This window comes from Polyodon spathula, chromosome 29 (genome assembly GCF_017654505.1).
Source record: "Polyodon spathula isolate WHYD16114869_AA chromosome 29, ASM1765450v1, whole genome shotgun sequence".
NCBI classification, from domain to species: domain Eukaryota; kingdom Metazoa; phylum Chordata; class Actinopteri; order Acipenseriformes; family Polyodontidae; genus Polyodon; species Polyodon spathula.
The window spans coordinates 172,996-183,741 of NC_054562.1; the positions used below are offsets into that span (position 1 = coordinate 172,996).

The 10,746-nt window shown below is 42.9% G+C and overlaps 1 protein-coding gene across 2 annotated transcripts; it reads left to right on the forward strand.

Annotated features, from left to right (window-relative positions):
* The first annotated feature begins 1,042 nt into the window (after nt 1-1,042).
* On the forward strand, nt 1,043-8,101 carry dcaf8 (DDB1 and CUL4 associated factor 8). Of its 2 annotated transcripts, none has more exons than XM_041232478.1 (13): nt 1,043-1,135; nt 1,423-1,493; nt 1,812-1,931; nt 2,190-2,809; nt 3,454-3,594; nt 4,185-4,279; nt 4,422-4,532; nt 4,628-4,758; nt 5,446-5,553; nt 5,663-5,793; nt 6,060-6,179; nt 6,273-6,389; nt 6,967-8,101. In XM_041232478.1, the coding sequence occupies exons 2-13, from the start codon at nt 1,445-1,447 to the stop codon at nt 7,081-7,083; spliced, it is 1,860 nt and encodes a 619-aa protein (XP_041088412.1). In that variant the 5' UTR covers nt 1,043-1,135; nt 1,423-1,444; the 3' UTR covers nt 7,084-8,101. The 2 variants fall into 2 exon arrangements, with proteins under 2 accessions (XP_041088412.1, XP_041088413.1); XM_041232479.1 differs by having other exon boundaries at nt 1,423-1,481.
* The last annotated feature ends 2,645 nt before the right edge of the window (nt 8,102-10,746 follow it).

The following is a 10,746-nucleotide window of genomic DNA, read 5'->3' on the forward strand; positions in this document are numbered from 1 at the left end:
ATATTATATATATATATATATATAATTATAATCAGTCCAAACGCAACAGATCTATCTATTTATCTATCTAGATAGATAGATAGATAGATAGGTAGATATAGTAATTTACTGTAAACGCTGACCGTGTGACGTGTTGATTGAGATAATTAGGTTTTTTTCTTAATAGTTTTTAAGGGGTTTATTTGTAACGTGCTGGCTGATGGCACGCGTGTTTTATATTTATATCCCTAGTTTCGGCGTAGTGTCAGGGATAATTTGGCGACAATTCGTGGCTGTGTCGTACAGAGGGAGTACTTGAAATGCCACTCCTGAAATGTCATATATCGCTCTTAATGCTTCTGAAGTGGTTTTTTTTTTTTTTTTTTTTTTTTTTTTTTTTTTTCCCTGCCTTACCGCAGTTGCCTGTCAGATACACTTCATATGTAACCTTGTTTATCTGTGTCGTGCCGCATTTGGAGGTTTTAAAAAACGCATCGGAATAAATTCCACTAGACAAACACTCGCTGTTTGACTTCCTTTGTCTTCTACAGCTGTGGCCAAAAGTTTTGCATCACCCGCCCTGTTGAATTGACTAATTTTGCTTCAAAAAGTCCAGTGAAAGCTGCTGAATAATGTTCCCTTGTTAACATATTGAATTGCACCCCCTCTATATAGAATGAACTCCCTCAGCTTCATAGAGTCCAATGAAAGCTGCTGAATAATGTTCCCTTGCTGGTGTAATTGCACACGAGCGCTTTGTGGTTTTTCAGATCCTGAACAAAAAAACTGACAGCAGTGAACAAAGGCGACATTTCAAAATCTAATCTGAAATGCTACTATCACGGCTTCTGGTAGACTTTTGCGATGTAACTTTGTTATATACTTTTGATTACATGATGTTAAATAAAAGATCTAAATTCTGTTCATATAGAATTCGAGGCGATGCAAGACATTTCCTTGTAGCTGTGCTGGACGATTGGATAATTCATTCCTCAGGTCGCTGTGTCGTTATTCACTTCCAATTAACATTGTTGTTTTTAATCTCTTATTGTCCTATGTACAGAAAGAAAATGTTACTTCAAGACAAATAAAATCCAACTTCGAGTGAAAAAACTAAACAAGTCAAAGTGTCGTTGAATCTTTGATAGCTGGAGAGGTAAGGTGATGTATTTCTGTTTGACCTTAGCAGCCATTTAAACCAAAAAAAAACGATTTGCATACGCTGACATGCACACACACTGACACGCACTCATTTATATATATTTTTTTTATATTGGCTCACGTAAGTTTTATGCTTCCTCTGAAAATGTGTAATGCATGAATCGGGAGCCCTCCTGTATTTTGACCGTTCTTCTTTACAGTAAAGATATTATTTGAAGCTTGCAGGCTCCTGTTTTTTGGTCTCTTGCCACTAAATGACCTCGAAATATTGTTCTACTCCAGAGTCAACTTTGGCAAAGACGAGATGGCAGACGAAGCTGGGAAAGCAGGTCTTGGAAACGGTGAGGACAAAGGTATCCTGTGTGTGTGTGTGTGTGTGTGTGTGTGTGTGTGTGTGTGTGTGTGTGTGTGTGTGTGTGTGTGTGTGTGTGTGTGTGTGTGTGTGTGTGTGAGTGTGTGTGTGTGTGTGAGTGTTTGTGTGTGTGAGTGTTTGTGTGTGTGAGTGTTTGTGTGTGAGTGTTTGTGTGTTTGTGTGTGTGCGTGTGTGTGTGTGTGAGTGTTTGTGTGTGTGTGTGTGTGTGTGTGTGTGTGTGTTGTGTGTGTGTGAGTGTTTGTGTTTGTGTTTGTGTGTTTGTAATCTATATCTGTTTGTCTCGCTGATTCCCCTGAAGAGGTTCAACAGTTGCAGGACGGCTCCCACAATCCTCTGCCGACCCGAGGAGGAGGGGAGGAGGAGGAAGAGGCGGCAGGCACACTTCCTGCCCAAAGCAGATCGGGAGAACACGTTACAGGCGAGTTCTTTGAAGTGTTTTTTTGTCATGAGTGACCCCTGAGATTTAAACCCTGCTCTGGATCGTTTAAACGAACCAGCTCAATAAGTAAACCTCCTTCTGTCCAGACCCCAAAGTAGTTCATTATCTCATTCGTTAAACCTGGAGTGGAACGGCCCTCCAGGACCGGGATCGATCGATTGGACATGCTGCTCAAAAACTGTAGGTCGAAAAAAACGCAGCTGAAGTCGAAGCTAATGCTCTTGAAATTCTTTCCAGATGGAAGTGGGGAGACATCTCAAGATAAAACAGAGGAACAAGGAGGAGAGCGGAGAGAGGAGGAGGAGGAGGAGGAGGAGGAGGAGGAACAGGATTCTGACAGCATGGAGGATACCGTCCGATATTCCCTGACTGAGGAAGCAGGAGACAGCGATGACCGGAGCGGAGGAGAAGGCGGCCGGAGAGAGCTTCGCAGACGGCGACGCGACAGGAGCCGGGGACGCACATCCTCCAGCTCGGACGAGGAAATCGAAGAGGACGATGAGGACGAGGAAGAGGAGGAGGAAGACGAGCAAGCCCTGGACGATTGGCTGGACTCTGAGATCAAAGAGCTGGGCTGCCCCGGCTGGAGGGCCATCCCCGAGCTCAGGGCCAGAGAGATCGGGAGAGGGCTGCCTCACTTCACTCCCAGGGCGTGCGGGGCCCGGGGACTGGTGCAGAGGTTCAAGCTGCAGGGGAGTCTGGAGAAGCACAGCGGCTGCGTGAACACCCTGCATTTCAACAGCTCCGGAAGCAGGCTGGCCTCCGGCAGCGATGACCTGAAGGTGATTATCTGGGACTGGACGAGGAAGAGAGCCGTGCTGGAGTTTGAAACCGGGCACAAGAGCAACGTGTTTCAGGTAAGACGCGAGCGGGCGATACCTGCGTGACTGTGTCACTACAAACCTGGATGAAGCACAGATACCCGGCTAGGACTTTTCCATCACCCTGTAGAATGCACACGTTTTTGCTTCGTAAAGTCGAAAGCTGCTGAATAATGTTCCCTTGTTAACATATTGAATTGCACCCCCTCTATATAGAATGAACTCCCTCAGCTTCATAGAGTCCAGTGAAAGCTGCTGAATAATGTTCCCTTGTTAACATATTGAATTCCACCCCCTCTATATAGAATGAACTCCCTCAGCTTCATAGAGTCCAGTGAAAGCTGCTGAATAATGTTCCCTTGCTAACATATTGAATCACACACCATCGCTTTGTGGTTTTCCATCTACTGAGTAAAAAATGTGACATTTCCAAAATCTAACATGAAATACTGCTACTATTATGGCTTCTGGTATAGACTTTTATGCGAGATCATTTTAGTAGTTTCTTTGATTTACACGATGAAGTTAAATAAAAGATCTAAATTCTGTTCTTAGATTTTTATTTCAATTGTCTTGATCCTAAATTTCTAGGCGACGCAGAACTTGTCCGGTAGGAATCCACTGCACTCTTTTTAAATTTTTTTTTATATATGCCTTTGTTTCACTCTCTTTTTGGGCAGGCGAAGTTCCTTCCCCACAGTGGAGACTCCACCCTGGCCATGTGTGCGCGGGATGGGCAGATTCGCTTGGCTGACCTGTCAGCCACCCAGCGATGCAAATCCACCAAGAAAGTAGCTCAACACAAAGGAGCGGCACACAAGGTAGGACCCGGATCTGAAAGAGATCGCAGCCAGAGACACGCTGTCCCATTACGCTGCGCCTTGAGCCTCGCCGCCCTCAGGAATGAACTAACTGTGAATGAAACCCTGCTGAGTACCTGCTTTAATCCTAAAATTCTAGCTGATGCAAAACGTTTGGCCAGGGCTGCACCCCCTTAGAGGACGTTATCTGAGATCTTTGAGATTATTGCTCTAGTTGTTACTGTAGCATTTCAAATTGCTTTTTGTAAAAACTATTTTATTTTATTTTTTTTTCCTCTTCTGCACATCGGCCTTCTGCGTACATTTTGATTTAGATGTGAGAGTTTGTGCAACAGCATATGGGAATCAAAGCATAGGCGTAAAGCAGATGGAAATAAGACTCCCGTTGCACAGCAGTGTGATCCATTCCTGGTTTCACTAGGAGTTTAATAATGAGACACACCTGAGCTTGTTGCCTAGACACACTGGGGGTGATCAAGCTGGTAGTGAAACCTGGACTGGGTGACACTGCTGTGCAATAGGAGTCTGATTACCAGCCCCGTGCTGTTTTAATGAATGTTTCATCCTGTGTCTCTCTCTCTCTCTCTCAGCTGGCTCTGGATCCTGACTCTCCCTGCTTCTTCCTGTCAGCTGGAGAGGATGCCGTCGTCTTTGGGATTGACTTGCGACTGGACCGGCCCGCAACGTAAGACCTCCCCCAAGAGAAACTCTCTTTCTCTCTCTCTCTCTCTCTCTTGAAGCTCGCTGGAAGTGGGGTTCAAACACAATTCTTCTCCCTTTTATTTTTTTTTTCTTAAACTGCTGCCTCCTGTCGTCCATCTGAACAGGAAGCTGGTGGTCGCAAAAGAGAACGACAAGAAGGTGGGTCTGTACACGATCTATGTGAACCCTGCCCGGACCCATGAGTTTGCTGTCGGGGGGCGCGATCAGTACGTGAGGTGGGTGTCTCCAAATTTCTGCACCCTTGCACTGGACTCGTATTTCATTTTATTTACAGTTCTGTGCACGTTTTTTTGTTTTGTGTGTTCTGTAGAATTTATGATCACAGAAAGATCAATGAAAATGAGAACAACGGCGTTCTGAAGAAGTTCTGCCCGCAGCACTTGATCGCCAGCGAGTCCAAAACCAACATCACTTGTCTTGTGTACAGCCACGACGGGACGGGTGAGTGCGATTTCACCCAGGCGTCAGCTGCTTTAGAAAGCGCTTGCCTGCTTTCAGGTTCAGCCCTGCCTTTGTTTGAGCCGCACGTTTTGTTCAAATCACCCGGCTCAGCCACTGACTCACTGTGTGTGTGTGAGAGACCCTGAGCGAGTCACTGAACCTCCTTGTGCTCCGTCCTTCGGATGAGACGCCAAACAAACGAGGTCCTATTGGAAGAGACTCTGCAGCAGCAGCAGCGGTTGTTGACGATGCAGAGTTCACCCTCCTAGTCTCTGGAAGTCTCTTTGGATAAGTGTCTGCTTAAATGACTAATTTAATACAAATATATATATTAGTTTTACTATTAAGAAGCAGATTCTGATTCTAGCACTGTAATTGAACACACAGAGATTCCAGATCTAGGCACTTCATTTGATCTTGCGGTGTACAGCTATGGCCAAAAGTTTTGCATCTTCACTCTATAGAATGAAATCCATTTTTGCTTCATAAAGTCAAATATGAAATACTACTGTACTACTTTTATGTCTTCCGGGAGACTATCCACGTCTTTCAAAAAAAAAAAAAAAAAATTCTATGTGATGCGAAGCTTTTGCCCGTGTGCTGCTCAACCCTTGCCAAGCTGTATTGTGTTCAGACTCGATGAAGAGTCTGCGTTAGGTGACTGTCGCTCCGACTGTCCTTTCTCAGAACTGCTGGCCAGCTACAACGACGAAGACATTTACCTGTTTGACACGAGCCACAGCGATGGAGCGGAGTACATCAAACACTACAAGGGACACCGAAACAATGCAACAGGTGAGAGAGAGAGCGAGAGCGTTTAGTGAAACTCTGCGTGTGTGTGTGTGTGTGTGAGAGACTGGCTCTCATCACCAGTTGTCTGTTTTTCCTCTTGCTCTCTGATCAGTGAAAGGGGTGAATTTCTACGGTCCGCGCGACGAGTTTGTGGTGAGTGGTAGTGACTGTGGGCACGTCTATCTGTGGGAGAAGAACTCCGCCCGGATTGTGCAGTTCATGGAGGGAGACAAAGGGGGCGTGGTGAGTGGGTCTCGGTTTCAGGATTGATTCCTGATTTTCAATTCCAAATCCTTTTTTAATCGAATTCCCAATTCCTTCGAAGGATATTTTTAGAGACAAAAGTTTTGCATCAGCTAGAATTTTAGGATTGAGACATTAATAAAAATAAGCTATATGAACATAATTTAGATGTTTTTATTTGACATCACACTGTCATCAAAGAAACTACAAAATGATCTCTCTCTCTCTCTCTCTCTCTCTCTCTCTCTCTCTCTCTCTCTGCCCAGGTGAACTGTCTTGAGCCACACCCTCACCTGCCTGTTTTGGCCACCAGTGGTTTGGACCATGATGTGAAGATCTGGGCTCCCACGGCAGAGACCCCCACTGGACTGCGAGGGCTGAAAGAGGTACCTTTCTGTGCACAGCCTTCCTGCAGCTGTGCAGAATGGTGGGGGGGGGGGAACTGGATTTGAAATAGTTTCTCTCTCTGTCCTGCTCAGGTGATGAAGAAGAACAAGCGAGAGCGCGATGAAGACAGCGTGAGGAATGGCGACCAGTACGACACGCAGCTGCTGTGGTTCCTCATGAGACACGTGAGACACAGGCGACCGCAGAGGGTGAGCGCCGTGACGTCACAATGCAGCGGAACCCCCCCCCCCCCCCCCCCCCCCCCCCCCCGCGCGCGCTCCCATTCGCCGAGAGGGAGACCTGCTCCAGCAGTGTGCACACGTGTTGGAACACCTCGGGTTGTTTGTCCTTGATTATCCTTTGTGTGCCTTCTACACCCTCTGGGTGTGAGAATTTCAATTTCCGCTCAGTAATCAGTGATATAGAAACACACTCCTGTGTGAAGATGTCGGACCTCTCTGTGCTTAAATCAGCTTCTGAAAGGTCTCCTGTGTTTTGACCGCGTGTGGCTCCGTGTTCCTTTCTTCTCGCTGTTTGAAATTAATTGCATACGTGGCCCAGTTTAAAGTCATCAGTTCAATTAGACAATCACTAATTTGCCCAACAATTTTCAGTTCAGGTGGTTTGATTTCATACGCACGACAAATCAAAACTACCTAAGCAGTGAGGGTGTGTGTTCTGATAAATTTGCACATTGTCGGTTTGTACATATAATGTTTTATGTGTTTGTTTGTCTTTAAGAAGTGTTGTGATATTTCGTGGTTTTGCTGTTTGTTTCTGTGGCAGAGCCGCCGCGGAGAGGCCGTGGGCACCGAGGGAGATTCTGACGAGTCGTGGAGTTCACCAGACTCCTCGGATGAAGAGGAGACCGGACCCGATCAAGTGCAGTGCATGTCCTCCTGAACGACAGACAGACACGGCCCGGGGTGGGGGGGATTTAATCAGATAATGCAGCCTGGATTCATCAGCCATCGAGTTACTTCATTCTCCGGAGATATCAAACCAAACTTCAACACGAGACAGAATTGCTTTGAGAAATAGTGCAGCTTCATCGAGCTTCAGCACACAAGACAGAATCAGACAGAGAATTAAAGTGTGCAGCTGTGGCCAAAAGTTTTCCTGTATACTTAATGAATGAGAAAATTTGAAAAAAGGAACAAAATCTACCGTGAAATACAGCTGTACTACTATTATGGCTTCTGGTACAGACTTCTATGCGAGATCATTGTGCAGTTTATTTGATTGGACGAGGATGTTAAGTGAAAGATCTAAGTTTTGTTCAAAAAGTGTTTTTTTTTTTTTTTTTTTTTTTATTTAATTTTCTCCAATCTTAAAAATTCTAGGTGATGCTAAACTTTTGGTCAGAGCTGTACCCCCATCAAACTCGCGCGAGCCAAAATCAGTGCAACTTCGAGAGCCTCGTTATTTTCTGCTCAGTCAACCCAGAGGTGAAGTGTTATCAGTTCGTTCTCGATGAGGGTAATCATTTATAAAAAATTAAAAAAATTAAAAAATTCTAGGTCAATCAAACAAACGATTATTTTTTGGGGGGGGTCCAGACCTGCCACCACTTTTCAAACTGAAATATATGTTTTACTCTATATTGAAAGTGATTTTGTAGGGTAAAAGCGAGTTGTCTTGTTCCCACTCTCTTACTCGCAGTCCCCTCTGTGTCTGGAGGCTGGATCCAGTAGTGCCGCGCGATCTCGTCGAGCTGCTTTTGTATTTATCGTTTTCTTTTATTGAATTCACTCCTCGGCAGGCCAGGCGGAGAACCATGAGAAGAGCCAGCGATTCTTTATTTTTTTTCCAAATTGCGTTTTAAAACAGGCTGATTGTGTGCGTGTGTGTAAGAGACAAATTATACTGTTTTGAAGAATTTAATATAAAACAACCTACTGAAGCCTGATAAGTTTTGTAGGACTATATATTTATATATATATATATATATATATATATATATATATATATATATATATATATATATATTATAATATTTAATATATATGGTAATTATAAAATTATAATAATGGTACAGCAATACACTTTTGCAAGAACAGGACATGGAATGAAACAATAAAATATAAGGAGGGAGGAGGAGTCTGAGGGAGAGGGTGGAGGAGTTGGATAGACCTGGAGCGAAACGCCAGTTTTACTGTTTATTTATTTTTTTGGTCTAGCAGGAGACACAAGATTATTAGCACTTGATTTTGTACAAATCCAACAGCTACATTTATTTTGAAATTGCATTTGAAAGACGAGAAAGATTGCACTTCTCATTTTATACAGCTACAGACAAAAGTCCTGCATCGCCTAAAATTTTAGGATTGAAAAAACAAACTATATGAACATAATTTAACATCGTGCAATCAAAGAAACTACAAAGTGCTATAACACAAAGGTCAAACCAGTTTTTTCTTTTTTATTTTTGTTCTCTGTTCGGTACATTTCTAACAGCGTGGAAGCTGGTTTGGTTCTAACCACGGAAGAAATTGAAGAATTTCAAATCAAAGGATTTCCCAGCCCGGTCGTTCTCTTTTTCAAATTGAAGTGCTGTCTTGATTTTTCTAAAGCTAGGAAACTGATTTCTTTCAGAGGAAGATATTTCACGAGCCTGGTGGTGGCTGTGTGTCTCGAGGGATAGAGGAGCGGCAGAGGGAGGATTGGACTTTGGTTGCTTGTACAGGCAGAGTAGCGACGGCTTGTCAAGCGATAACTCCAACAGGGAAGAAGGTTTTTTGTTTTTGAAATGCGATTTTTGGACGTTAGGAACTGCGTCGCGACTCCAAACTTGCCCCTTTTTTTATTCTGAAGAAGCACTGGATTTTATTTTGTTTCTGCAAAAAAAAAAAAAGAAACAATAAGAATATGGATTTCCTGGCAGGATTTTTCTCCTTCAGTTTGAGACATAAACAAGCCGGGATAAAGTTTGTTCGCTTTGAGCAGATTCAAGAAAAACAAAAAACAAAATCTTCTATGGGGATTAGATTTGGATTTAAGATAAAGAACAAATAATGATTTGGATCTTTCTAATTAATGTTTTTTTCCCGCAGGAATGTGTCCGAATTTTGAGTACTGATTGTAGATTACAGATGATTAGTGGTTATTCTTGTTTGCTGTAATTGTATTTTTTGTTTTTGTTTGGTAAGGGGTGAACGCAGCTTGGTCTAGATTTAAAAACGTACCACCAAAGAAAAAATGAAAGCACTTTTGCACAGCATTCCCAATAGCTGTTACTAATACAGAACTGTAACGCAGCGTTGTATAACTAAACCGGGAATGCAGTTCATAATGAAACCCGAAATATTTCCAGTTTAAAATCCTGTTGCGCTTTTACATTTCGGACGTGCGATGCATAATAAAGACAGGCACTTCTCCACGCAGCCTGGTTTGGTAACTTTCTTAACATCACAGAAACGGTTCCTAAACAGGAATCTTGTATAATGTATAGGGCTTGGTTTGGAATCTCTGACGCGGGTTTAGAACACACTTTGAGTTCTGTGTTCCACGATGCGCGAGACCTTTAATTCAGGCCTGTGTTATATTTTCCACAGTGATACTTATATATATATAATGTTGTTTTTTTGGGTCACCTTTTGCAGAAGAGGTCACGCTTATTATTATTATTATTATTATTATTATTATTATTATAATTTTTCTTAATTTATGTTTTTAGAGCAGTCTCTGACCCGAGGGAGGTTTGGCCGACTGATTTGAGCTGTTGTGTGTTTTACTGTTCTTTGCTATTTGTTATTTTGCTGGGTTTTGCTGGAGTTGGGTTTGTTTGCATTGCCAGTTGTGGGATCTGATTTTCACTGTAGATTGAATCCTGTATTAAAATGAGGCAGTGGTGCTCTCTCTAGGTTTGAACACCGAGTAACTGTGTTGCTCGCTTTTTTTAATGCACAGAAGAGCAGTTTGCAAGCACGATCACAAGCAGTAACTGATCGAACCCGGGTCTCTCGAGTCCTGGTTTGGTATTGCTGGAGTAACGATTCTGCACACGTGATGCCTAACTCGGATTCCTCTATTTTTGTGTTTCTGGGTTTTGTTTTTTTTTCTAAGCACAGTTTTATATGCATCTAAATTTCATACAGATGCCTTCACTGCTCTGGTACTTGAGAGGGAACTAAACACAGAAAATAAGACTTAACTGCTTAGGAACCCTCCCTGGTCTCATCTACAGCTCAGGCCAAATGTTTTGCACCCCCCCCCCCCCCGCCCCCCCAAAAAAAAGAATGAATAATTTTGCTAATTGAAACTGGCTGAATGATTGTTATGTTAACATATTACACACCAGCGCTTTGTAGTTTTCACATAAACTATAAAAATGTGACATTTTGAAATCGAACTTGAAATACTCCTGCACTGCCATTGCGGCTCAGGTAGACTATGCATTATCATTGCGCAATTTCTTTGATTTACATAAAATAAAACATCCAAATTATGTTCATATAGTTTGTTTTTTATGTCTCAATGCTGAAATTCTAGGGGATGCATAACTTTTGTCCAGAGCAGTGTGTTATTTTGACTTTTTGTTCTCTCAAGAGTTAGTTCGATATTATA

Bases quoted from the DNA above. Each gene is read 5' to 3' on its own strand.
- dcaf8 (XM_041232478.1), top strand. From the start codon at position 1,445: ATGGCAGACGAAGCTGGGAAAGCAGGTCTTGGAAACGGTGAGGACAAA. The intron at 4,280-4,421 runs GTAAGACCTCCC...CCATCTGAACAG, and splicing joins CGACTGGACCGGCCCGCAAC to GAAGCTGGTGGTCGCAAAAG. The intron at 4,533-4,627 runs GTGGGTGTCTCC...TGTGTTCTGTAG, and splicing joins GGGCGCGATCAGTACGTGAG to AATTTATGATCACAGAAAGA.